The 27,500-nt window shown below is 42.6% G+C and overlaps 1 protein-coding gene across 2 annotated transcripts in view; it reads left to right on the top strand.

The window, feature by feature from the left end:
• Positions 1-27,500, top strand: part of itga11b (integrin, alpha 11b) — a 69,601-nt gene that overhangs the window by 41,265 nt on the left and 836 nt on the right. For both annotated transcript variants that reach the window (XM_088079572.1, XM_088079573.1), the window contains 28 exons: positions 1-4; positions 1,004-1,095; positions 1,732-1,846; positions 1,985-2,112; positions 2,587-2,735; positions 2,829-2,973; positions 3,140-3,305; positions 3,917-3,987; positions 7,034-7,178; positions 8,121-8,269; positions 8,815-8,958; positions 10,235-10,438; positions 11,037-11,167; positions 12,149-12,321; positions 15,655-15,794; positions 15,880-15,990; positions 16,539-16,624; positions 16,710-16,914; positions 17,982-18,080; positions 20,011-20,087; positions 20,949-21,032; positions 21,995-22,139; positions 23,484-23,597; positions 24,638-24,721; positions 24,881-24,991; positions 25,173-25,268; positions 25,932-26,045; positions 26,176-27,500. The exon at positions 1-4 is cut by the window's left edge and continues 106 nt beyond it; the exon at positions 26,176-27,500 is cut by the window's right edge and continues 836 nt beyond it. In XM_088079572.1, the coding sequence (XP_087935698.1) occupies positions 1-4; positions 1,004-1,095; positions 1,732-1,846; positions 1,985-2,112; positions 2,587-2,735; positions 2,829-2,973; positions 3,140-3,305; positions 3,917-3,987; positions 7,034-7,178; positions 8,121-8,269; positions 8,815-8,958; positions 10,235-10,438; positions 11,037-11,167; positions 12,149-12,321; positions 15,655-15,794; positions 15,880-15,990; positions 16,539-16,624; positions 16,710-16,914; positions 17,982-18,080; positions 20,011-20,087; positions 20,949-21,032; positions 21,995-22,139; positions 23,484-23,597; positions 24,638-24,721; positions 24,881-24,991; positions 25,173-25,268; positions 25,932-26,045; positions 26,176-26,256 (3,363 nt within the window). In that variant the 3' untranslated portion in view covers positions 26,257-27,500. The remainder of the gene's footprint in view (positions 5-1,003; positions 1,096-1,731; positions 1,847-1,984; positions 2,113-2,586; positions 2,736-2,828; positions 2,974-3,139; positions 3,306-3,916; positions 3,988-7,033; positions 7,179-8,120; positions 8,270-8,814; positions 8,959-10,234; positions 10,439-11,036; positions 11,168-12,148; positions 12,322-15,654; positions 15,795-15,879; positions 15,991-16,538; positions 16,625-16,709; positions 16,915-17,981; positions 18,081-20,010; positions 20,088-20,948; positions 21,033-21,994; positions 22,140-23,483; positions 23,598-24,637; positions 24,722-24,880; positions 24,992-25,172; positions 25,269-25,931; positions 26,046-26,175) is intronic.

The raw sequence follows: 27,500 nt of genomic DNA, 5'->3' as shown, positions 1-27,500 counted from the left end.
CTGGGTGAGCGACCTGCTCATTAAAAGTGTTCGTCCAGTCAAGCAGACGGAGCTGCACACCGAGGCGAGAAAACACCGGTTCAGATCCCGTTTCTGTGTTTCATGCCGCTGCGTCTTTCTAAAGTAACAACACGCCGACTAAAGCGTGAAAATGTCCCGAATGCACAGTCCTACTTGAGTTAACCCTGTGAAACCTTAGCAATTTGGCTTGATTTCTTTCAAAAACGAGAGGCAAAGGCAATGAGTAACTTGACGTGAAATGCCCCACAGACTGCAAAAATAAAATAAAATAAAATAAACGAGCTTAAAGACACCAGAACGCTTGGTTTACATTCAACATGTGAAAATGTGACTCATGTTGCATTTTCACATGTTGCAGAAAATCCTCTCTCCCAGCGCCCAAAATAATGACCGTAGCTCATATATCATAATAATGATAGCTGTGGGGGAATATCAAATATTATCCCAAAAATCAGTATGTTATTTAGTAAAAATATATACATGAAACAATAATTTTATTATTATTATTTATAATAATAATACTTTTTTGAAGGTGGAGGTGCTTAAAAATAATAATAAAGTTGTAATCTAATTTCAAATATATAGCTATGATAATTATAAATATAGTTTTTCCTTAGTTCTTTTCTTTTTTTTTTCTCTAGACATTTTCCCTAGCTTTCAAAAAATAATAATTTTCCAAAATGACTGATTTCTAGCAATTTGTGGAACATTTCTTACCAAGTTGCTCATTGACTTTTGTTCCCATATTTTGAGGGGAACTCACACCAATAAGCCTTTTTTTATTGAACCGAGTCGAACTCTGTCCGGGTTAGAATTAAGACACTGAAGGCACCTGCTGTGTTTCAGCCCAGCTCTTACATTTAAACTCGAACCTCAGGAGAGCAGAAGACGATCTGACGGACAGAAACAGTGAAAGCTGGATTTTATTTCCACGGTTTCACTGAAACGTCTCTGTGTAAAGTTTGGTGATGTTTTGAAACAGGGAAACTTTCTCTGGACAACGTGTCGGAGAGGAAAGACAAGATGAGGCTGGGGATGACGCTGACCTCCAACCCAAAAGACAGCAGCTTTGTGGTGAGTCACATGACACATTATTTTTATTATAAACGTCCTAAAATCCTTGAAATGTCTTAAAATCTTAGAAACATCCTCAAATCCAAGAAATGCCCTAAAATTTGTCTGTGTGTGTGTCCTCTGTGTGTGAATGTGTCCCCTGTGTGTAAATGTGTCTCTCTGTGTGTAAATTTGTCTGTGTGTGTGTGTGTGTGTGTCCTCTGTGTGTGAATGTGTCCTCTGTGTGTGAATGTGTCTCTCTGTGTGTAAATTTGTCTGTGTGAGTGTGTCCTCTGTGTGTGAGTGTGTCCTCTGTGTGTGAATGTCTCTTTGTATAAATTTGTCTCTGTGTGTGAATGTCTCTTTGTATAAATTTGTCTCTGTGTGTGAATGTGTCACCTGTGTGTAAATGTGTCTCTCTGTGTGTAAATTTGTCTCTGTGTCTGAATGTGTCCCCTGTGTGTGAATGTGTCTCTCTGTGTGTAAATTTGTCTCCATGTGTGAGTGTGTCCCCTGTGTGTCCCCTGTGTGTGAATGTGTCCCCTGTGTGTGAATGTGTCCTCCGTGTGTGAATGTGTCTCTGCATGTGAATGTGTCTCTGCGTGTGAATGTGTCCTCTGTGTGTGAATGTGTCCCTGCGTGTGAACGTGTCCACAGACCTGTGGTCCGCTCTGGTCTCATGAATGTGGAAGCTCCCTGTACAGCACAGGCATCTGTTCCAGAGTCAGCCGAAACTTCAGACTGTCCCACACCATCGCACCCGCCCTGCAGAGTAATCCATCCATCCATCCATCCTTTTGTCCATCCATCCATCCTCCAACATCCACCCATCCATCCATCCATCCATCCATCTGTTCATCCATCCTGTCTCTTGTTTTGTTTATGTATTGTTAATATTTTTGTCTTTCAGGGTGTGAGACGTTCATGGACATTGTGATCGTTCTGGACGGTTCTAACTCGATCTACCCGTGGTACGAGGTGCAGGACTTCCTCATCACCGTCCTGCAGAAGTTCTACATCGGCCCAGGTCAGACGCAGGTCGGTTCATCACTGAATCTCAGAGTCCAGTAAAACTCACCTCCGGTTTAGTCTAAAGCACGGAAACTAAACCTGCCTGCAAAATGACAGGTCTCACATTTTTCCCAAGGATTAACATTTCGAGGATTTTAGAATATTTCGAGGATTTTAGGACATTATTAGGACTTTAAGGCATTTCTTGGAGTTCAGGATATTTCAAAGACTTTGTGACATTTTTTTGATTTTAGGACACTTTTAGGGTTTTAGTAAGTTTCTAGGATTAAACGGGCGCTTCTCAGATTTTAGTACATTTCTAGGACTTAGGACATTAGGGTCTTAGCTAGGACCTCTTTGACGGGGTGCGGTTAGTTCTCAGCGACGCGGCCCAGAGTAAAGATCTGACCTGACTGGTTTGACTGGGAGCTGAGCTGTAGGCTGGCAGACGGCGATGCCTTCAGGTTCAGGGTTCAGGATTGAGCTGTGTTTTGGCTGCAGGTGGGCGTGGTCCAGTACGGTTCCACGGTGGTCCATGAGTTCGGCCTGGGGGAGTACCAAACGGTGGAGGAGGTGGTGGAGGCCGCCAGGAGTATCGACCAGCGGGGCGGGGAGGAGACCAGGACGGCGCTGGGCATCAACGTGGCGCGGTACGACACCAAACGATGCTCCTGGTGAATGACGGACACAATAACCGACACGGATCCCTGACGTACCGCCTTCCGCCGTATGTTTCCTTTCAGGTCGGAGGCGTTCAAGCGCGGCGGTCGACCCGGCGCTCAGAAGGTGATGATCGTGATCACGGACGGAGAATCTCATGACAGTCCAGATCTGCTGCAGGCTGTCGCCGACAGCGAGAGAGACAACGTCACCATGTACGCCATCGCTGTGAGTCCGTCCTTCTCCTCCCTCAAACGCACGATACCTGCTGACTTCCTGTCCAACTTCCTGTCCGACGTCCTTTTTTCGTCTTACTTCCCATTTTTTGCACTAAAACCACTTTGTTGTCTTCCGTGTCTGGACTTAAAAACCTCTCTGCCTCCGTCTCGTCCAGGTTCTGGGTTATTACAACCGTCGAGGAATCAACCCCGAAGCCTTCCTGAAGGAAATCAAGTTCATAGCGAGCGACCCGGATGAGAAGCACTTCTTCAATGTGTCGGACGAGTCGGCGCTGAAGGACATCGTGGACGCGCTGGGAGAGAGGATTTTCTCTCTGGAAGGTCAGCTGACCCTCAACTCGTCAAATCTTACAAATCTGAAGCTGCAACGATAAAACGTTTATCTGGTTTCAGTGTATGAAGAGTTTTCAGTCAGCTGCAACATCAGTCACGTTTTAAACGTGTTAAATGTAAACCAAGCGTTCTGGTGTCTTTGAGCGCGTTTATTTTATTTTCATTTTTAATTTTGATTTAATTTAATTTTATTTTATTGTACGAGCACAGCTTTCCCGTAATGGTTCTGTATCTAGAACACAGATAATCAGCTCGCTTTGCTTTAGGGACACTTCAGCCAAATGACAGAAGACCAGCGGCAGCAGCTCCGTACATGTGTCTAGGATTGTCAGGACATTTCTCAGATTTTAGGACATTTACAGGATTTTAGGACATTTCTATCATTTCAGGCTATTTCTAGGACTTTGTAGGATTTTAGGACATTTTTTCAGATTTTAGGACATTATTGTCTTAGCTGTGTCCTCTGTCAGGGTGTGCAGGGGATCCTCCTCTGGCACTTTTTTTGATAAACAAGCTGTATTTTGATGTAGAAAGGATGATTTAGTGATTTTGTAATAAAACTGTGAGTGACAGGATGTTTTTGTGTTTCTTCTGTGCAGGGACCAGCAGTCAGGGTCGAGGCTTCGGTCTGCAGATGGCTCAGGCTGGATTCTCCTCACATTTAGTCAGAGTGAGTAGCTCACGTCCACATATACGTGCGATTTATGTGTGTCCATGTCAGTAGTGAGTAGGGATGAGTACATGTCTCTGAGTGTTATTTTGGATTTGACTCACTGAATTTTTATCAAACAGTGTGGCTGATCATTTTATCATGTTTCATTTCCAAACATTTTTCCAAACTGGAGAAAAATAATTATAATTTCCTTTTAAATTATTGATGGAAAACATCCTGATCTATGCTTCAAGCTTTGTAAACCCGATCACATTGACTTGATTTCTTTCAAAAACATGGGAAGAAGCAACAGAAGAAGACATGACAAAACATTAGCAAGAAATTAGGAAAAAAACAAAAAAGAAATTCTCGAAAATAGCAACAACAATAACAATAATGATAATAAATTAGAGAGCTTAAAAATGATACAAATTCTGTAATATAGTAATAAAATAGTTATGATAATTAGAAACAGTTTTTCCCTAGATTTTTTTCTTTTTTCCCAACACATTTTTTCCCTACATTTTGTTAAAAAGAAAAAACAGAATAATGATAATAATTGTCTAAATCTACTAATTTCTTGCAATTTGTGGAATATTTTTAATTTATTTATTAATTTGTCAAAAACATGGAAAAAGGAGCAATAAGCAACTGAGAGAAGAAATTGCAAGAAATTAGTAATTTAGATTTTTTTTTATTTAAAGTTTTTTATTTTTTCATTTGAAAAGTATTTTTACAGACTTACCAGAATTTCTTAGTAATTTGTTTGTCTTGTGTTGTTTTTATTTATTTTTTACTTTCACATTTATTTTATTTTTATTTGTTTATTTGCTTATTTTCAGGTATTTTTTTGTACTTTCCACCATTTTTTTTGGCGAATTTCTAGGTACCTTGTAATAAGTTGCTTAATGCCTCCTTTTTCGTTTTTGCAAGAAATTTAGACAATTTGCTGAGGTTTCAAAGGGTTAACACTTTCTAAAAGGCATCTGAAAGCAGCACGAGAAAAGTGATGTTGGTCCAGCGTTTAAAGGGTTAATTTGCAGAAATGAGGGACTTGGCGAGAGTTTCTCCTCGATATAACAGTCCCAGAGTTTCCTCCAGTTTTCTTCAGTAAAGCGAACCATGATCCAAGAAATTTAGCAGACGACGGGAGCAGAGTGTGTTTTTGTGATTTCTTGATTCCAACAGCAACAAAAGATGAAACTCTTAAAAACTGGTGTCAGTATCATCCTCAAACATGAACTATGGCGTCTGGTTCTGGTCCTGACAGAAGTCTGAGGCTGCAGGAGCAGAAGCTTCGAGAAATATTTCTGTTGTTTCTCGTCCAGGGAAAATCGTACTCGACTGAATTCCAACGTCAGGGAGTGAAAATGGTGTCGTGGAAAGTTTCTGTGTGTAACACAGAGCAGATGGTTCTCAAAACACACACACACACACACACACACACACACACACACACACACACACACACACTCATGCATTGATTAATAATGATGCACACCATCACATACACAGTCAGATATGCAGAGTGTTTCCTGCTCTGCCGGATTAAAAAGGTAAAAATGTGAGATCAGGTGGAAGTCGGTTTGATGTGGAAAACAGACGTCGGGATCATCGTGCTCCTCTCCCTCCTGCTGGATCACAAACGGCAGCTGTCTGACATTTAGACAGTGAGGGTCCACAGTCGGTCCACGTGCAGGCGGGATGTTTTGTGGCGCTGCTGTCGCCAAGGATACGCTCAGTCACTGTGGCCCTTGACTCGGTGGACCCGGGAGACGATGACTCAACGCTTTAATAACTTTCGTATCTGGAGTTTACGAGCGCCGGAGTTCATTTGAGCGAGCCGGGGACCGCACGCACGTGTTGTGCGGACGAAATGAAGCAGCTGATGGCTGAGTCAGGTTTCTGGAAATTATCTTTTTTTTTAACAAAATGAAGACAAAATTAGCAGAAGTTTGCGTCCTCTTCCCCCATCACTCGGTCATCAGGTGCAGGTAGACACCGGAGGTCTCCAGGATCAGACTGAGACCTGTGCAGGTTTTGGAGGAACACTGGGACATTCTGGGGAATAAGCTGATTTGTTTCTTGCTGTGGAGGCTTGTTGCTCCGGCTAAGCTAAGCAGCTGCTGGTGCTGACTTCATATTTAAAGAGAGGCATCGACCTTCTTATCAGCTGACAGAAAGAAAACAAAAACTTCCCAAAATGTTTCAGATCCAACCTCCACGAGTTCGGTTCATGAAGCAAAATGAAACCAAGCAGCCGTCACTTTTGAGCAATCTGTTCGCCCCAAAGTTTACTCAACTTACAGGCCAGGGGCCAAATCTGGCCTCTGATAGGGTGTCAGGTGGCCCCCCAACCGTTTTCTGATTCACAATAAGAAGTCCCTAATGTCCAAAAATGCTAAAATGTACTAAAATCCTACATATGTCCAAAAATTTTAGAGACATCCTTAAATCCTAGAAATGTTCTGAAATATTGGAACTGTCCTAAAATCCTAGAAATTTCTCTAAAATCCTTGAAATGTCCCCAAGTCCTACAAGTGTCCTCAAATCTTAGACGTCCAAAAATCTTAGTAATGTCCTAAAACCCTGGAAATGTTCTAAAATCTTAGAAATGTTCTAAAATCTGAGAAATGAGCTAAAGTCCTAGAAACATCCTAAAATCCTAGAAATGTCCTGAAATCTTGGGGCTGCTGCGACTGGCCCCTGGCCTTCTGTCATTTTGTAAAAGTGGCCCCCAAACAGAGCAGGTTGAGTGTCCTCGGAGAGTTCGTGATGCTCAGAATCAAAACAAATCGTCTCTCGGAAGGTGAAATCCATCAGAAAGTGTCTTTCTGGGACTTCTCTGGTTGTGCTTCTGGAGCTGCTGGACGGGAAAAACTCTTCAAGTCAGCGAGAGTAAAAACCAAAAGCACCAAAACATGTCGCAGTCAGAACCTGCAGAGGTCGTTCAACGGCTCCGCTGACGGATTCATCCAACACCTGCGGGTTTAACGCTGGCGTGTCACCCTGTGAGTCTGGTTGTGTTTCGTCTCCTTTAACATCCAGCGTGTTCTCCCTGCAGGACGGCGTTCTGCTCGGGGCCGTGGGCGCCTACGACTGGAACGGCGCCGTGCTGAAAGAGACCAAACACGGGAAAGTGGTTCCACCAAAGTCCTCCTACAAGGACGAGTTTCCAGACGAGCTGAAGAACCACGGAGCATATCTGGGTAATACATCAGATTAACTAGCCCACTTGATTTATTCTTAAAAACGAACGCAGTGCTGACTTTAGTGACATCCTTTAAAATCCCCGTATTTAATATTATTTACACTGATGTAGGTTTGTATGTGTGTGTATATGTATATATGGATGTATGTTTGTGTATGTGCTCCAGCGCGGACATATCCGCAGACGTGCGACAGCCCACTCTGACTGGAGCAGTACCTGTCATTGCACGCAAACACCAACTGGCAGACCGCGGTCCGGATCCGGACAAAAACTTCGTCCTATCCGGACCCGTGTCCAAGTTGTAATAAAAAGTGCAACAGCCCGCTCCAGCGCGGACATGTAGGACAGCCCACTTTGGACCTTTGCTGGGAGGACATTTTAGTACCTGGACCTCTGTGAGTTTTAGTAGAATAGGTCCTCCAGCTGGTGATGCTGTTCTACAGTATATTTGTCATGTTCAATGTCTGACAGAAAATAAATATTTAAACCAAAATTAACCTGATGATATCTTCATATCTCAGCGAGGAGTCAAAGGAACCTTTAAGCTCCACAGAAATACTGATTTGATGTATATCGTGATATATATCGATATCGACTGATATGAAAAATAATATTGTGATAAGACGTTTTTCCATATCGTCCAGCCCTACTTCCAGGGAAATATTTAACACATGAGTGTTAAAAAATCTGTTGTCCCTTCAAACTGTATCTTAACTTTGAAAACCTGAATAAAAAGATTTGGAAAAATAAATAAATTAGAATAAATTAGAATAAACTACTCCTAGTCTATAGAAAATAAATATTTTGATCAGTTTTCAGGACAGCGAGTGGCCAAAACATTGGAGAAACAATTCAAACCTCCATCAGTGTCTTTGTTCTGTGTTAAAATTCAAAAGAAAGGGATGAAAGAATAAAAATCCAGTGTCCTCTCTGCTCGCAGGTTACTCGGTGGGCTCGCTCGTCTCGTCCCGCGGCTCTCAGCTCTACGTGGCCGGAGCGCCGAGGTTCAACCACACCGGGAAGGTCATCGTGTTCACGCTGAAGAACAACGGGAACCTGACCATCCTGCAGGCCCTGCTGGGAGAGCAGGTCACACACACACACACACACAAAAACCCGAAACCACGACCACACACTGCACCTCTGTCTTTGTGAGGACGACCCTCACTGACATCATGACTTACTCACACAACCTGCTCTGTTTGGGGGCCACTTTTTACAAAATTACAGACGCCCAGGGGCCAGTTACAGAGGCCCCATACATGGTTCTAGGATTTCAGGACATTTCTATGATTTTTGGACATTTCTGTGATTTTAGGACATGAGTGTCTCAGCTGTGTCCTCTGTCGGGGGTGTGGGGGATCCTCCTCTGCCTCTTTTTTTGATCAACAAGCTCTATTTTGATGCAGTTTTATGTCTCTGACACCTTATGGAGACTAAAAGGACAAAAACTATTCACAGAGTCCATCACTCTATTTTTATTGTGCTTTAGAAAATGGTTGGGGGCCACCAGGGGTCCCATCAGGGGCCACATTTGGCCCGCAGGCCGTAAGATGAGTATCACTGCAGTACAGCGTACAAGCATGTACAAAGTTGGAGTTACTTTTTTCACACTTTGTTTTCTTCTTTTTCAGATCGGCTCGTATTTCGGCAGCGAGTTGTTATCGATGGACGTAGACGGAGACGGACAGACGGACGTTCTGCTCGTGGCAGCGCCGATGTTCTGCAGCCAGGGCTGGGAGAGAGGGAGGGTCTACATCTACAGTGTCACACCACAGGTACCAACGTACCCACATACTACAGTTCTCATGATATCCTGTGACCTACAAATACTCAACGTAGAGTTACATTTTTCATGTAAAGTTACTGTGGTGAGGTTTAGGAAAAGACACGTGGTGAGGACGAACCGAAAAATGACTCAAAAATCACATGGCTCCAAAAACCAGTCTCCCGGGGAAAGCTGTGTATCCACGTCCCCAGCCTGCCTCCTAACTGGACCACCCAGGACCACGTCCTTCTTTACTCCCATCAGCACAGTGGTCACATGATCACAGTCTGGAAAAATATGTGGGTTATACACAAATTACCGCCACATCGTTGTGTGGGATGTAAACTAGGGACGTAACGATGCACCGCGAGGCAGTTAAAAATCGATACAAAATCCCCAAAAAATATCTAAAATAACTGAGAAATTTCATAAAATCCCAAAAAAAGGTTCTAAATTTCATCTTTAGACTTTTAGGTCATTTCTAGGATTTCAGGAAGTTTCTAGGATTTTAGGACATTTCTCACACTTTAGGATGTTTCTTGAATTTTAGGGTGTTTAAAGAATTTTAGGACATTTCGAAGAGTTTAGCAAATTTTTAGAACTTTACAACATTTGTAGGATTTTAGGAAATTTGGAGGATTTTAGGACATTTCTTGGATTTCAGGATGTTTCTCAGATTTTAGGATGTTACTTGCATTTTAGGACATTTCTAGTATTTGAGGACATCAGTGTCTCAGCTGTGTCCTCTGTCGGGGGTGTGGGGGATCCTCCTCTGGCTCTTTTTTTGATCAACAAGCTCTATTTTGATGCTGTTTTATGTCTCTGACACCTTATGGTGACTAAAAGGACAAAAACTATTCACAATCGAGTCAATCGCTTTATTTTTATTGTGAATTAGAAAATGTTTGGGGGGCCACCAGGGACCCTGTCAGGGGCCACATTTGGCCCCCGTGCTGTAAGTTAAGTATTACTGCGATAGATTGTAAAAATAATGGACGTAGCTGCCGTGATGCCACCCACAGGTTTGTGCACTCCCATTTTGAAGCCTGGAATTCAGCATTTCAGCCATTATCATTTTGGGTTTTTTGGGGGCCAGAAGTGACCATATTTGGACGAGAGGTCAAGGACACTATCAGCAGACAGCGTGTCACTTTAAGGGGCAACGATGTGGATTGACTCGCTCTTGGAGCCAGCCTCAAGTGGACGTTAGAGGAACTGCAGCCTTTGGCTTCATTTTGGTCTCCGCTCGGTGTAAACACAAACTAAACTGAAGGTTTCCTCTGCAGACATCGTTCATCCTGCAGGGGGCGCTGGAGGCGTCCGACCGCTCTCAGAACTCCCGCCTCGGGTCGGCGATGGCTCAGATCCCCGACATGAACGGGGACGGGTTCAGGGAGCTGGTGGTGGGAGCGCCGCTGGAGGACGACCACCAGGGGGCGGTCTACGTGTTTTACGGCCAGGACAAAACCATCCAACACCAGTACAGACAGGTAACAGATCCTGGACCACTACAGACGACAGCAAAAGCTATTTTAAACTTCCTTAAGTGACAAATGTTTGTCCCACACGATGTGTTCAAGGATGGGTTTTTTTACAGTTTCTGGCTATAATTAATGGTATAATCATGGTGATTTTCATCTTGGCGGGCCCAAATGAAAGGCATGTTATCTTTAAAAATCACTAAAACCTTTTAAAGAAAAAAAATTGCCACAAATGTTTAATTAAAAAAATCACCCAAATGCTGGGGGGGGGGAAATCACCAGAAACTATGAAAGAAAAAGCCCACAAAAATATCAACAAAATGTTTTCAAAGAACAAAAATCACCAATAATATGTTAAAAATATTTTTTTTAATTAATCCCCCCAAAAAATTAAGAAAAAAAACATATTTTAAAAGAAAAAAAAGCCAAACATTTTTAAAGAAAAAAAACAGCATTGTTTTCTGTTTAAACCTACCTGCCTTCCAGCCGACCTCAACAAGTACTCAACATTTAAAGGGAGAGTAGCGCAGGTCACGCCTTCGCTATCCTCACAAACACAAATTCTCGAGCAGGAATCGTTAATAATCTGTGTTTTTTGTCTCCTCAGCGTCTGTCTGCAGCTGCTTTCTCTGCAGGTCTGCAGTATTTCGGTCAAAGTCTTCACGGTGTTCTGGACGTCAATGGAGACGGGCTCGTCGACCTCGCTGTGGGAGCGCTGGGTGCCGCCGTCATCATCTGGTCAGACCATCACACACACACACACACACACACACACACACACACACACACTTGTTTTGTATTCATACTCGTGATGATTTGACTCGTGATTGATTGATTTGAGTCAGACTGAAATATCGGAAAGATTTCCTTTATATTTTAAATAAATGTTCGTGTTCCCCAGAAGATGAATCCTAAAGATTTTAAAGATTTTAGTGACTTTTCCTCTAGAGCCACCATGAGGTCTACATGTTTATATTATATAATATTTAGTGCACATATTATATTATATTTACTGCACATGTTGTATGTACATGTGTCTACATGAGGTCTACATGTTTATATTATATTATATTTACTGTACACTACTTAGCCTAAAATGTAAATGAAAACACTTCTTTCATTCATGAGAGTAACTTTAACCTCAATCCGAGTCTTAAACCCCTTATGTAACAATTAACCCTAACGGGGCAGTTTGTGTCTCCATGGTAACTGGCAAAATGACAGGAGGCCGGGGGCCAATTACAGCAGCCCAAATCTTGTTTCAGGGGTTTTAGGACATTATTAGGACTTCAGGCCATTTCTAGGATTTTAGGACATCTTGAGGATTTAAGGAAATTTCCAGGCTTTTAGAACATGTCTATGATTTTAGGACGTTTCAATGATTTTGTGGATATTTCTAGTATTTCAGGAGGTTTTAAGGATTTAAAAATGTTTGTAGGATTTTAGGCCATTTCCAGAATTTAAGTACGTTTCATTCCACTGGCACTTTTCTGATAATCTGGCACTTCATGTTTTTTAAAAGTGGCACCTTCACAGAGACTGAAAGCACAAACACGGTTCACAGTGCGGATCACTTTAATTTCATTGTGAACTAGAAAATGGCTGGAGGGCCGCCCGGCACCCTATCAGGGGCCAGATTTGGCCCTTGAGTATCATTGGGGTAAGTACTACAACTGAACAAACACGACGCCGTGATGACGGCGTGCTTCCTCTCTCCAGGTCTCGTGGCGTGGTGCGGATTCAGGCCAAGCTGACCTTTGAACCCGAGAAGGTCAACATCTTTAACAAAGACTGCCGCCGAGGAGGGAAGGAGGTCACCTGCATGTCTGTTATCGTCTGTCTGAGTCTGGAGTCCAGGACTAAGACCAGGACCAAGACCAGGACAGATGTTGGTAGGTGGGAGGCACACCTGAGCATCACAGAGTCTCAGCAGGTTTGAAGTTTCATTCTCACGATAACTTCAGATTCAGTCAGTTCAAACAGTGACGCGCCGATGAGCTTCTTAGACCTTTGCAGCCCAGGACAAGTTCGGGGCTGAAGAAATATGACTGTTAGATATTAAATGTTACCATTGAGAGTTTTTTTTTTTTTAAAAATCTCCAAAAAAGAAAAAAACAGCCAACATTTTTAAGAAGTAGAAAATTTGGTATTTAAAAAAAAATCACCAAAAGTTTTTTAAAGAAAAAAGAATCACCAAAAAAATTCCAAGAAAAAAAAAAAGCTAAAAATTTTTAAAAGAAAAATAAATCACCAAAACCTCTAATTTAACAATACAGTATAATTAAAAGAACGAATTACTAAAAACAACTAATATATTTAGTATCAAATTTCATAATAATAGTTTTTTAAAACGTTTTCAGGGTAAATAGGGTACAAGAGTGCAAAACATTTGAAATTCCAATGATAATGTCTGGTTCAGTCACAGGCCGTGATAAAGTGTCATTTTGGGGATTTCTGTTTTGCCGCAGGCCCGTGAGTTTGGAAGGCATCAGCCAATAATTTTAACAAAAAGGAAAAATGGCTAAAAGACTGTAAAGAAAAAAAAATTGCCAATAATGTTTAAGGTGTCCACACACAGAGGTCTGGGCTAAGACCCCAATGTCCTCAAATCCTAGAAACGGCCCTGCTGAGTCCCCTGTCACTTAATCTGTAAATGTTTGTGCCACGTTTTATTTTCTGGTAAAGTCGTGTAAGAACGCCACTCGTTTTTTACCCTCATGGATGGTTGCACTTATTTCGGTTTTGCTCTCATGGCTCCGCCCGTCTGCATCGCCCTGGTTTCTGGTTGATGGCGGTAAACAGCTGAAGTTTGATGATGAAAACATGGAACAAATGAACCATGCAGCCAAACATCAGTGAGTCGGCTGAACGCCGCCTCATGAAGTCAGCGTGAAGGAAGGAGGAGAAAAGTTCACGGTGACAACATCGAATTGTTTTCTCATTTTGCTGCGTTTCATCAAGAGGTCATGTTGGACATGTTGGTCTCATTTGGACAGTCGGGTTGTGTGCAGGCTCTGATTCTCCCTGCAGCAAGGAGACACGCTGTGTTCGTACCCAGCAGCCTCTTTGAAATGTCCTAAAATTGTAGAAAAATCTTAAAATCCTGAAAACATTCTAAAATTCAAGAAACGTCCTAAAATCCTAAAAATGTCCTGAAATCCTACAAATGTCCTAAAAACAGCCTAATACCTACAGAAATCTTAGAGATGTCCTTAAATCCTACAAATGCACTAAAATCCAAGGAACACTAAATTCCTTGAAATGTCCTAAAATCCTTGAAATGTCCTAAAATCCTACAGAAGTCCAAAATCCTACAAATGTCCAAACATTTGGAAACATCCTCAAATCTTAAAAATGTCCCTAAATCCTGGAAATGTCCTAAAACCTTGGACACAACCTGAAATCCTCCAAACGTGGAGGCCGGTGACGAGAAAGACTGACGCGAAGCGTTGAATCGTACGGATTCTAACAGCCGTCCGCTCCTCCAGCTGTGTGGACGTTTGTGTCCCCCAGATGTTTGCTCTTTGACCGTCTGTGTGTGGAAAGTCTTGTCGTGGTCTTTTCCTCGCAGCAGCTTCCCCACAGTGCTTCGTGTTGTCGTGTCTCTGCCTAATTGGCTGCAGATGTTGCGGGCCGGCTGCATGGAAACCTCGCTAACATGCTAACGCCAGCCAGCCGCCCTTAAACTGTGTCACTCCTCCTCCCTCCATCACTCCATACCTTCATACCTTCCACTCGTCTTTCTTTCTCCTCGTCTTCCTCACGATCATCTGGACCGGATTAGAGAGACACACACACACACACACACACACACACATTTTTGAAAGCAGTCAAAGCAGTTTGTTCAGTCCTCAAAGGTTTAAAAAGTGATCCAGTTTTCAAAGGGTTAACACACCAGCAGAGACGCACGCATGCACACACGCCACATGCTATAAAACGAGCGCCATCGGTGGACGCAGAGGACAGGACAGAGCGAGGACAGGAGCTGAAGCTTTGTTGTGAGCCTGGCTGGCGTTTATCGATCTGCAGACGTGGCGTTTCTGGCTCGGCTCGCTGCACGCTCATGGATCAAACTTCAGTTGTTACACAGATGAAAACGAGCTCTGAGCGACTGCATCCAACATCTAACAAGGAGCAGGAAACGCACGGCTTTACTAATCAATAACACGGCAGAGGACGCAGGAGAAGTCATTACCTCGGTTAAAAAGAAATTAGGAACACAAATGATCACGTTGCGTTTGCAGCAGATGTGGAGACGTGTGTGTTTTATTTGGAATAAAACAGCTGATTTCTCTGCCACATCTACATGCAGACGTGCACAGCTGCTCCACATCACGAGGATCTCGAGGATCCTGAGGATCCTGAGGATCCTGCACTGCACCAGTTCAGGTTCTGGTCCCTCTGTACCTCAGAGGTGTCCACTGCTGCTGCTTCTGTCCTGCAGCTGAGTCAGATATGCAGAAACCTCCTTTGATACAAAGTCACATGCACACAGTCTGTACAGCAGGGACACTCAACTTAGGGCCCCTGATAGGGCCCCTGGTGGCCCTCAAACATTTTCTAATGTGCAATAAAAATAAAGACATTCACACTGTGAATAGTTTTTGTCCTTTTAGTCTCCATAAGGTGTCAGAGACATAAAACAGCATCAAAATAATCAAAAGCCACAGGAGGATCCTCCACACCCCCGACAGAGGACACAGCTGAGACACTGATGTCCCAAAATGTCCTAAAATACCAGTGTCTGTTGAATTATGTTTTTCATTGTACCAGTTTCTGCTCCTACAGAAGACAGCTGCTGTGTCCTCTCTGTGTCCATCAGGGACGTGTTTAACATCGATTCACATTCTCAGTGTGCTGGATATAAGCCTCTTTAAAGCCTCTCTCCTCCTCCTCCTCCTCCTCCTCCTCTCTTCTCTCTCCACTCCTCTCTCCTCTCCTCTCCTCCTCCTCCTCCTCTCCTCCTCCTCCTCCTCTCCTCTCCTCCTCTCTCCTCTCCTCCTCTCTCCTCCCCCTCTCCTCTCCTCTCTCCTCTCTCCACTCCTCTCTCCTCTCCTCTCCTCTCTCCTCCTCCTCTCTCCTCTCCTCTCTCCTCTCTCCTCTCCTCCTCTCCCCTCTTCTCTCCTCCTCCTCTCTCCTCTCCTGTCTCCTCTCCTCCTCTCCTCCTCTCTCCTCTCTCCTCTCCCCTCTCTGCCCTTCTCTCCTCCTCCTCCTGCTCCTCCCAGCTGCGTGGTACAGTGTGGTGCTGGATGAGAGACGTGTTCCTCCTCGGGCTGTCCTCGATGAGTCTGGTCGTCATCAGTCGAGGGGCGTGTCCCTGCAGGTCGGAGGTCAGAGCTGTCAGCGCCTCGGTTTCTCCATCCAGGTCAGAAAATCCGTCCAAACACGTCGTCCTAAAAGTCAAAGACGTCCACGTCACTCACCCTGCGGTGGGCCGTCTCTCTGAACAGGAGACGGCTGATTACGGGCGTCCCATCGTGGTCGTCCTGGAGACGGGGTTGAGGAGTCCAGACGAGGGCCCGGTGTTGGACCCCGACTGGCCGAGCGTCCTGAGGGCCGAGGTGAGGTGATGTCACATCTGTCTCTCGGAGTCCATCGTTGAGTTTTTGTTAAACTTTACATGTAAATGTCCCACACAGGCAGCCATAGTTTGTTTTGATTTTTGAACCGGGACATTTTTAGGACTTTTTTTTCACTTTTACAGAATTTTAAGACGTTTCTAAGATTTAAGGAAATTTCGTAGATTTAGGATGTTTCCAGTACATTTCTGTGATTTAAGGACATTAGTGTCTCAGCGGGGACCTCTGTCGGCGGTGTGGGGGATCCTCGTCAGAAGTCATTCTGACACCTTATGGAGACTAACTGGAAAACACTATTCACAATCACTTTATTTTTATTGTGAATTAGAAAAGGGTCGGGGGGCCACCACTATGAGGGGCCACATTTGGCCTGCGGGCCGTAAGTTGAGCATCACTGGATTACAGAACAAAAATGTAACATTAGTAATTATTAGTAATTATTTATAATTATTAGCACTTAAGATCCAATTTGACTAAAATATTACTTTGATTACAAAGAGAAATGAAGTGATCCTTGTCTCTTGCCGTAGCTTCCCTTCTGGAACGGCTGTGAGCAGGAGGACACCTGCGTCCCCGACCTCGTCCTCCACAGTCACACTGACCTGCTGGATGTTCAGTGAGTGTGTCTGCTCCTCGTTAACACACACACACACACACGCACGTATGATTATCAGCTGACTGATGTTGTGTGTCACCTGAAGGCAGTTCTGCAGCTCGAGGGAGCGGGCCGTCTGGTCGCTCTGCAGCCAGCGGGGGGCCTCAGGGGGCCCGCTGTACGTGGTGGAGGCCGGGCGGAGGAGGATGGTGGTGTTCGCTCGACTGGAGAATCAGGGAGAGAACGCCTACGGAGCCGCCATCTACGTCTCCACCTCCTCCAACCTCCTCTTCTCCAGCCTCATCGTCAAGGTGCTGCAGAGCGTGAAATCCTTCCCCCGACATTTATACGAAAACATGTGAGACAGGAGACGTACGACCGTGATCCGACAGAACATTTATATTTGTCCTTCTCAGTATTTTCAGCTCTTTACTATCAAGTCTTAATGCAGGGACGCTCAACCTGCTCTACTCCAGGGCCACTTTTACAAAGTGACAGGAGGCCAGGGGCCAGTCACAGCGGCCCCACACATGGTTCTGAGATTTTAGGATGTTTCCTCGATTTTATAACGTTCTTGGATTTTAGGATGGTTCAAGGATTTTAGGACATTTCTCAGATTTTAGGATGGTTCAAGGATTTTAGGACATTTCTCAGATTTTAGGATGGTTCTGGGGTTTTTAGACATTTCTCAGATTTTACGACATTATTCTGATTTTTGGACATTTCTAAGATTTTAGGATGTTTCAGGGATTTGGGAATGTTAGTAGGATTTTAGGACGTTTCTAGGATTACAGGACATATCTACGATTTTATGTTTAGGATGCTTCTAGGAATTTTAGGACATTTCTCAAATTTTAAGATGTTTGAAGGATTTTACGGCGCTTCTATGATTTTAGGACATTTCTAGTATTGTAGGACATTAGTTTACCTCCACCTCTATTACCTCCACTGGCTCTCTGACACCTTATGGAGACTAAAAGGACAAAAACTATTCACAGTGACAATCACTTTATCTTTACTGTACATTATAAAATGTTTGGGGGGCCACTGGGCACCCTGTCAGGGGCCCATAAGTTGGCAGTGTTTGTGGGTGGGAAGCCAATGAGGGATCATCTTGATGGCTCTTCGTGTTTGGGCGAAGTGCCTTCATAGAGGGCGGTGGGATCTGAGGTGGATGGCAGGAGCCACGGTGTGTATTTCATTGATGGAGATACGATGCGATACGATACGATACGATACGATACGATACGATACGATACGATACGATACGATACGATACGATACGATACGATACGATCTGCTGACAAACTGTAGCACTGACGCCACATATGCGTCATGTCAGACTTGGACTCATTAGGCTCCTCCCCTTCCCCTACAGGACCAATCAGATATTCAGATCGAGTGCTACTCGGAGGACAGACTGTCCAGTCAGAGGAGCTGTAACATCAGCGCTCCGTTCATGAAGTCCTTGTCTCAGGTGGGTGCTGCACCTGATGTTCACCACCACAGATCATTTACTGCTCACCTGTGACACACGACACACATTTATCTTTATAGACACTGACACACACCAACACAACCAATACTTCACTTCTTTTACATCACTTCTCATACATACATATATGTATATAAAAAACTGGTAAAATGTTTCTAGAATTTTAGGACTTTTCTAAGATTTTAGGACATTTCTAAGATTTTAGGACTTTTCTAAGATTTTAGGACATTTCTAAGATTTTAGGACTTTTCTAAGATTTTAGGACATTTCAAGAATTTTAGGACTTTTTTTAAGATTTCAGAACATTTCCAGGTTTTAGGATGTTTCTAGAGTCTAAGGACAATTCTAGGATTTTAGGACTTTTTTTAAGGTTTAGGACATTTTTAAGACTTTTCTAAATTTCTTTCTAGATTTTCAGATCATTTCTAAGATTTTGGGTAGTTTGACTTAAGTATCACTGTTACAGAGTCATGCTTTATCTCTCCAGAGAGGTGATGATGAGGATGATTTCATTATAAAATTTCACGAAACATAAAAGCTCGTCAGATTTCCCAGCTGATGAAAAGCAGACAGACAGTAAAACAGGTGTGATTCACACAGCTGCTCCACAGTCAGACTAATGACAGCGATCAAACAGCTTCCACTGAAATCCTTCATTAGCCTAATGACCGTCCCGTAAATGTGATCGCGGCCCCGCCCTGCGCTGTGAGGCCCCCGAGGGCCCGCTGTACGGATGCCAGTCTGAATAAAGTCCAGTTTATTGGTCCAGACTGTGGTGCAGATTAACGTCGGCTTCCTCTTAACGAGACTGCGGCTGCTGGATCAGGAGAGACGCCGCCGGAGGGAAAGACGGCTTCAGTCTGAGACAAACACGAGACTTTTCACATGTTACCGAATATTTAAACTGATGACACCTGATGGAGAAAGAGGCGTTAAAATGGCCTGTTCAGTTTGGATTTTAACGTTTTTAACCTTCAGGGACTGTCTGGTGCATTTTAGTCTCTTTTCTTCTTCCTGTTGTGATAACTGTGTGTGTGTTGATGCATGTGTCCTAAATGTAGTCCAGATTGTGTATCTGAGTGTAATCAGTGAATTTGCAGCTCAGCTCCTACAATAAGTCTAAAATACACTGTGGAAACTAAATAGTTACATTCAGACTGTTCAGGTCCAAAAATGCTCCATTGAAACCCATTCAAACTGACATTTTTGATCCCACAGCCATCAGAGCAGAAAAACAGGACTTGTATTATTTCTGGGTGTCATTCTGGGCTTTTGACTCTGAATTTGTCATTTTGACTATTTTCCACCTGATGAGGTCATTTTGACCATATTTGGCATATGGAGGAAATACATGCTATTTCCACTAGGTGACCTGTCACAGTCAATGTAGCTGCTGATCACTGACATATCCCAGACTGTCAGCAGCTACACTCACACACTGACATATCCCAGACTGTCAGCAGCTACACTCACACACTGACAGATCCCAGACTGTCAGCAGCAAAAAATATAGATACTTTTCCTGTATTATGTTAAAAATATTTTCTTTTTTTATATCTAAAAACACAGTGGCATCATGAGAAAAACCTGGCATTTAAAGGGTTAAAATTCTGAAAATTCATGAATATTTGATATTTATGATTAGGACTGATGTTGGTTAAAAAAGTAAACTCAATCAAAGCAGAAAATCACATTACTATGTAAAATATATTTTATTATTATTATTATATTACAATGTTTTTTGAAAAGTGCATTTTGTGCGCAGTTCTGACAACATGTCCTTTAAATATTTTCCCTTTAAAGAACGAATAATTACAGTAACTGAACGTCGTCATCAGATCAGAGAAAACATCATTGTTTCAAATCCCTGATTTTATTTTGAAGGTCCCCTGCTTTCTCTTCCTGTCCCCAGGTATCTTTCCGTGTGGAGTTTGAGTTCAGCCGTTCTGTCTTCCTGGATCACGCACGGGTCGTCATGGCAACCAGCAGGTGAGACAGCTGACGTCACTCTGACATGTGACACATTTATTTCAGTGTTTGTTTGGGGAGGAGGAAGAAAATGAGGATAAAGTTATAACGTCCTCACGAAAAGCCAATTAAATTCTAATCGAATAATATGATAATAATCCTGCAGCGACCTTTAATTAGCATCGACGGTATTATTGTGATTAATCAAATTTATAACACATTTCTTTTTAGGATGTTTCTCTGATTTCAGGAAATTTCTTGGATTTTAGGACTATCTTTATCTGAGGACAATCTTTTATAAGCGTAAACTAGACTGTTGTTGCCATTAATCATATTTTTAGCACATTTCTAGGATTTTAGGATGTTTCTCTGAATTTAGGAAATTTCTCCGATATAAGTTTGTTTGTCTGATTTTACGACATTTCTAAGATTTTAGGATTTTAGGACTATCTTTATCTCAGACTTTTATAGGCGGAAACTAGACCGTATTATTGCAATTGATTAATTTTTTAGGACATTTCTTGGATTGTACGATGTTTTCAGGATATTTTGAGACTTTTCCATGGTTTTAGGACATTTCCAATATTTTAAGACATTTCTAAGATTTTTGGACATTTAGGATTTTAGGACTATCTCTATCTTACAGCACAGACGTGTGTATGAGTGTTTGAGGAGCTGCAGTGTATAAAGATAAAAAATGATTACGTCATGTTTGGATTTTAATTTCAACTAAATAAAGTATTTGTACATTTTTGGTTGTCATTTGCTAAATTCTGCCTTTATTAAAAGTTCAAGATGATGTGCGATGAGTGTTCTCACAAGTCTGTGTGTGTGTGTGTGTGTGTGTGTGTGTGTGTGTGTGTGTGTGTGTGTGTTTATCAGCGAGGGAGAGGAGGGTTACCCAGACGACAACATCAATGACATCTTCCTCCCTCTGAAGTACCAAACCGACATCCTCTTCACCAGGTGAGCTGATCCTTCTGATAAAACTGTCGTGATGACAGGAAGCAGTTTATTTTTATTTTAAATGAATTAACCCTCTGAGAGCTGAGCACACTGCTTTGATTTCTTTCAAACACATGAGAAAAAGGCAACGAGCAGCTTAACAAGAAATGGCTCAAAAATTAGTAAAAAGTTTCAAGAATGTTTCCTGAAAATTTAAAAAAAAAACACAAAAATAAACCAAATTATCTTAAAAAGAAAAGAAAAAATAAAAAGTGTGTGTTTATATTATGATGATTTTTTTTCTTTGAAAAGTTTTGATTATTTTCTTTTCTTAAAAAAGATGTGGTGATTTTTTTTTTAGACATTTTTGGCTTTTTTAAATATTCCTCTAATTTTTGCCAATTTTTGTTCTTTTCAAAAATGTTGGGGGATTTTAAAAGAAAACATGCCTTCCCAACCTGCAGGCCAGGCATAATGACACCATTTATCAGCCATATATGTATATATATATTTCTGTTATGTCATTTTGAATGTATTCATTATGAGACATTTCTGGACATTTTTCCTTATTTTTGTTTTCATAATATCTAAAAACTTTCAGGTAATTTTCTTGTCACTTTGTCCTGTTTTATTATTTTACAGGACATTTCTTGTCGAGTTGCTCGTTGCCTTTTTTTTTTCATGTTTTCAAACGAAATCAAACCAATCTTCTCAGTTTCCAGAGGTTTCACAGTTTGTGAAAGGCGTCTGAACGCAGCTCGATGAAACCGAAGTCGATCCGGGTTCTAAAGAGTTAATGCTTGAGATGTAGGTGAAGTATTGCAGTTAAAATTATCGCTCTGCTGCGTTTACAGATATTATTAATGCAGAAAATCAATAGTGCATCAGTGATGTGTGATTTTCTCAGATGTAGCTGATGTGAGATCAGAGTTTCAAAGCTCAGACTGACATATTTAACGAAACAAACGTACTCCTCCTACCAGAGACCCAAACCCTCCTCGGTTTGAAATCCGAGCAGACAGCTTCTCCTCGTCCTCCTCGTCCTCCTCGTCCTCCTCGTCCTCCTCGTCCTCCTCGTCCCGGGAGCAGACGGACAGCAGCTCTGGGACCTTTAACCTCACTTATTATGTGAGTTAAACAAACACCTTCACTTTGTTCAGGACAGTTTAAATATTGTCTCATTGTCCAATGGGACACACTGTAGAGCTGGGACATTCAACCTGCTTTGCTTGGGGGCCACTTTTACAAAATGACAGGGGCCAGTCACTGTGGCCCCATACATGTTTCTGGGATTTTAGCATGTCTCTTGGAGTTTATGACGTTTCAGGGGTTTTGGGACATTTCCAGGGTTTTGGGACATTTCCAGGGTTTTGGGACATTTCCAGGGTTTTGGGATGTTTGTGGGATTTTCTGACATTTCTTCGGTTTTAGGTCTTCTCTAAGATTTTGGACATTTCTAGGGTTTTAGGCATTTTTAGGATTAGGACAGTTGTAGGATATAAACAAAACAAAAAATATAAAAATGAAATTGATTTTGCTCTTGAAAACAACTTTCTTTCACAAAAATGTGATTTTCCAGCTTTTTGCCCAAAATGTCTTTTTTTATTGAAAATGCACAAATTCAGATGTTGATAAAAAAGGAGCAGAAGAAGCCAGAATAACATGTTTTTTGTGTATGAAAGCTGAAGATCTGTTCTTTATCTTGATGTTTTCATTGTTCATATATTCAACTCTAATTATTTGGAGGTCTTGAAAGATTAGTAGCCTAAATATGAGAAAAAATGCTGGCACTGACTGGCAACTTAATAAAGATACTCTGGCAGGGAAAGAGTTAAACTGTATGTCAGATTATATATGGTTGTATTACTTGATATGTAAATAACTTAAAACGTGTTGAGACCTCGTCCATTTCCTTATTTATTCACACTGTCAACACTTTTTTGTGTGGTCGTCCCTGTATTTGTCCTCTGGTGTGACGTCGTTTTTCATGATAAGTTTTGATTGAGGGATCGAGATCTGCGCTGCAGCTGCGCCGGAGATCTTTCACACATAAAAACATCAAAATCCAAACTTTAAGATTGGCGTTCATTTTCCTGATCGCGTTCATGGAGATAAACTCTTGGATCAGAACTCTTGCACACAATTATTTTCTTATGTCAGAAATATAACTAATTGAATTTTTCCTGCAAAACAGAACAAAAGTCTTAAATGAATCTCAAACACAACACGCTCACTCGCAGTTTAACTCTTTAAGATTTTTTAAGGCTGAATCCTCAAAGGTGAAATCAGTACACTCAAAAATAGGATGGCAGTCTAATGTCGCATTTTTTTATCGCCAACTCTGTAACGCTGTGGTGTTGGAGGGGAGATAAAGCGTAGAAAAATAACGGGGACGTGTAAATCGTGACTTTTAGGGTCAACAGTGAGAGTTTTCAGCCAGTGTGTTTATTAACAAGTTTGTCTTTGCTGCAGATCCAGAACCTGGGCATGTTCTCCGTGCAGGACGTCCTGTTCAGGGCCGACGTCTGGGCCGTGACCGCGCGGGGGAACCAGCTGGTCGACATCACAGACTCCAGCATCGAGCAGGTACCAGAACGATCGCCCGCAGACTCTGTCACAGAAAAAATCCCAGAATTATCACCGAGCGTTTTTCAGGTTTCTCTCGGTGAAAACTCACACAACATCTCCACAGTCAGCGCGGCTCACAGAAAACATGTTTTTGACCTTTGACCTTTGACCACATTCTAATGTGGACGTTTGTGCCAAATTTGAAGAAATTTTCTGGAGGCATTCTGGAGAAATAAGGGTCACTCTGGAATTCAGCACAGTTAGCGTCTCCAACATAAAACTATTTTATTTTGTTTTTATTTTCACATAAAAAAAACCTTAATTACTAATCAGTTTTTATTATTAATACTAATATATATATTTAAATCGTCACTTATAATAATGGTTTATCTATTTTTCGGGCACAATTTATTCATAAAATATGACCTTGTGACTTCTAACACACCCATTATTCTCCGAGCTCGGCTCCTGATTCATGAATTCAGGGTCAAATGATGAGAAACAGCAGGAGCGCGGAGTTTATGATTATTTCTCTCTTTATGAGCTCATTTGTTATTTTTGAAGTCAGAGCATGAAGAAAGGGCACAAACGGGCGCAGACGATTATTATCCTGGTGCTCGTTTTGTTTTGTTTTTTTGAGTGCGACCAGCATGTGGCGCTCTAGGCGACCGCCTGTATGACGGATGCCGACGGCCAGCCCGGGCGTTATGTCAGTTTTGAGCGTTTTACATAATTTTACATTTATTAAAGATTCTGGGTCATTTCACTGTATATGTGCACATTTGTTATATAAATTAGGGCTGTATATGATATTCAGAGTATATCAAAATATACTGTATATATATACATATATATATATATGTATATATATATATATATGTATATATATATAAGTATATATATATATATATATTATATGTTATATTCAGAGTATATCTAAATATACTGTATATACATATATATATATATATATATATAAGGATACATGGATATTATAATGTATATGTAATAGATATAAAGATATAGACGGTGTCTCGTCCTCCTCTTCCTGTCTTCAGGGAGCCGGGTCTCACTGTTCGCTGCCTCAACCCAGAACAGCCAATCAGGTCACAGCTGAGGACCTGTCTCACCTGTCTCAGCTGGTAAGACTGATGATTGTCTCATACAGAGTCTTTCTCATGAGTCAGACTTTGGTAAAGACAGCGCTGTCTCTGTGTGTGTGTGTGTGTGTGTGTGTGTGTGTGTGTGTGTGTGTGTGTGTGTGTGTGTGTGTGTGTGTGTGTGTGTGTGTGTGTGTGTAGAAACACAGTAACAGTGTGAGTGTGACGGTGCAGTGCAGACTGGACCTGCCGGCCTCCAGAGAGCTGAAGCTGACGCTCAGAGGACGTCTTCGTCTTCCCGCTCTGCTGGCCGTGAGTCGAGCGTCTCCTCAGAAAGCTCCGTGTTTATTTCGTGTCTGAGAAATTCTTCTGTGAATGTCGACTGAAAACGTTCGACCTCTGGTTTATGAATGTTTGGTATTTTTGTCTGCGTCCTCACATGAGTCTCTGTTGTCTCCTGTGTGCTGACTGTCTGACTGACTTCCTGTTTCAGGTGAGCTTCAGGTCGTTGGACTTACTGACCGCAGCGTCCATCCAGCTGGACGCGTCCAGTCCCATGTTCCTGCAGGAGGACAGACCTGTCAGACAGGTACACCTCTGCTGTCCCCTCTCACAGCCTGATGAACAAATACACTCATGCAGTCATTCTCAGCTTACAGCCTGCTGGCCAAATCTGGCCCCTGTCAGGGCCCCTGACAGGGCCCCTGACAGGGCCCCTGACAGGGCCCCCGGTGGCCCCCCAAACACACAGTAAATATAAAGTGATTGACCCTGGTCAGAGAACCAGAATCAGAGATCCGTCATCACCGCCACCTTTCACGTCTTATTATTACAATAACGAGAACTGCAGATATTTAACTTGTGTCTGTTGACTGTGAGTGTAAAAAGGGACAAAAATACCTTGAAATGAATTACCAAAAAAAAATATTCTTTGATTTTTTTTTTCAATGGTCTTTGAGTAAATCGTGTGTGTTGAACAATTCATGCATTTTCTCAAAGCCAAAAAAAAATTAGGAAGTGTTAAAAAAAAAAAAACAGAAGCCCAGATCTGATTAATGATGTGATGACTCAGATCATAACTTATTCATAAAAACAATGTGTTTAGATAAAAAGGTGGATTTAACTTTCTGCTGTTTGTTTTTTTTAAATTTAAGTTTTTGATTTCCTCCCATCAGATAATTTTCCCGGCGTGTTGAAATCTGCCGAGGTCAGAGGAGAATAAACTGAATCCAGTTTGTTTGTCTGTGTGCAGATAATCCTGGAGCTCAGGAAGGACGAGGATTACACCATCCCCGTCTGGATTATACTGGGCAGCACACTGGGAGGCCTGCTGCTGCTGGCCTTACTGGTCCTGGCCCTGTGGAAGGTACACACACACACACACACACACACACACACACACACACACACACACACACACACACACACACACACACACGGTTGTGTTGTCGGTCATTGGATTGATTTCAAAGCGTGAACGTGTGTTTTCTGCTCAGCTCGGCTTCTTCAACAGACGCAGGAGGCAGGAGGAGGAGGAGCAGCCTGTAGCCAATGGGAAGGCAGCAGAGGAGCTATAATGTGCGGGCGACAACGATGCTGCGTTTGGTCGATCCCCGTCAACTCGTTAAGTCACAAATTCACAACACAGAGTCCGCAGCTGTGTAGGTTTGGTTTGAGGTGGAGCGGAGAAACACTGGACGACAGACGGGCGTTATCAGCAGGATCGCTACGTCAAGTCACGTCACGTCAATTTTATTTCCAAAAGTCCATTATCACAAATCACAGTTCGCCTCAGAGGGCTTTACGGGCGACGGCATCCCTCTGTGCTCAGACCCTCACATCCACTGAGGAAAAAAAACCCCAAAAAAACCCAAAAAACCTGTAACGGGGGAAAACATGGTAGAAACCTCAGGAAGAGCGACTGAGGAGGGATCCCTCTTCAGGACGGACAGACGTGCAATAGATGTCATAAATAACAATTAAATTACAGTAATGACAAAAAGTAAAGAGAAGACGAGAGAGAGAGAGAGAGGAAGAGGGGAAGAGATGCACAGCAATAATGTGTAACAGTAACATTCATAACAATAGAAATAGACATAAAATGAATACATGCACTGTATGATAGCATGTGATGTTACGTGCAAATATCGTAGGTGTTGATAGCAGGCCCGTGTGTGTATTTATAGTGGAGGCATGACTCATAATAATGGCAGCAGTAGGTCGCATCGAGCAGGATCACAGCATCTGTGCAACCAGGACACACAACATAGGCGCAGCCTCAGACAGGACCACAGTAACAGCACAACCAAGACCACGATCCAGGCGAGCCGGAGGTGCAGCGTCAGTGCAGCCACAGCACGAGCACGGCCAAAGGCAGGATCACAGCCCCAGCACAGCTATCATCACGATCAGGTGCAGCCAAGATTGCAGCCAGGATCTGAGAAAACTACGAAACAAGGGAGCGGCAACGCTCTGGAGAAGAAGCCGAGTTAGTGTGATTCAGTAAATAGACGAGCGTTTGCAGATGGAGGGAGCAAGAGAAGGAAAAAGGAGCTCAGTGTATCACAGAAAGTCTCCCGGCAGACTAAACCTGTCAGCCTAACTAGGGGCTGGTCCAAGGCAACCCGAGCCAGCCCTGATTATAGGCTTTAGAGTGGAAGATGGTTCCATAACAGAGGAGTGTGGCAACTGAAGATTCTGGCGTCCATCCCACGTGGAGCCCGTTACACGCAGAGACTTTCACCATTTTACAGTTAGCTGTGGTCTTAAGTGCAGCTTCCGGGATGTGAAAGCAGAAATTTCCGATTTTATGAGTTGATGT

This window comes from Plectropomus leopardus, chromosome 7 (assembly GCF_026936395.1).
Source record: "Plectropomus leopardus strain MGB_pleo_1.0 chromosome 7, ASM2693639v1, whole genome shotgun sequence".
Lineage (NCBI taxonomy): Eukaryota > Metazoa > Chordata > Actinopteri > Perciformes > Serranidae > Plectropomus > Plectropomus leopardus.
The sequence above is the reverse complement of the archived record's forward strand: the minus strand, read 5'-3'. Positions and strand labels throughout refer to the sequence as shown.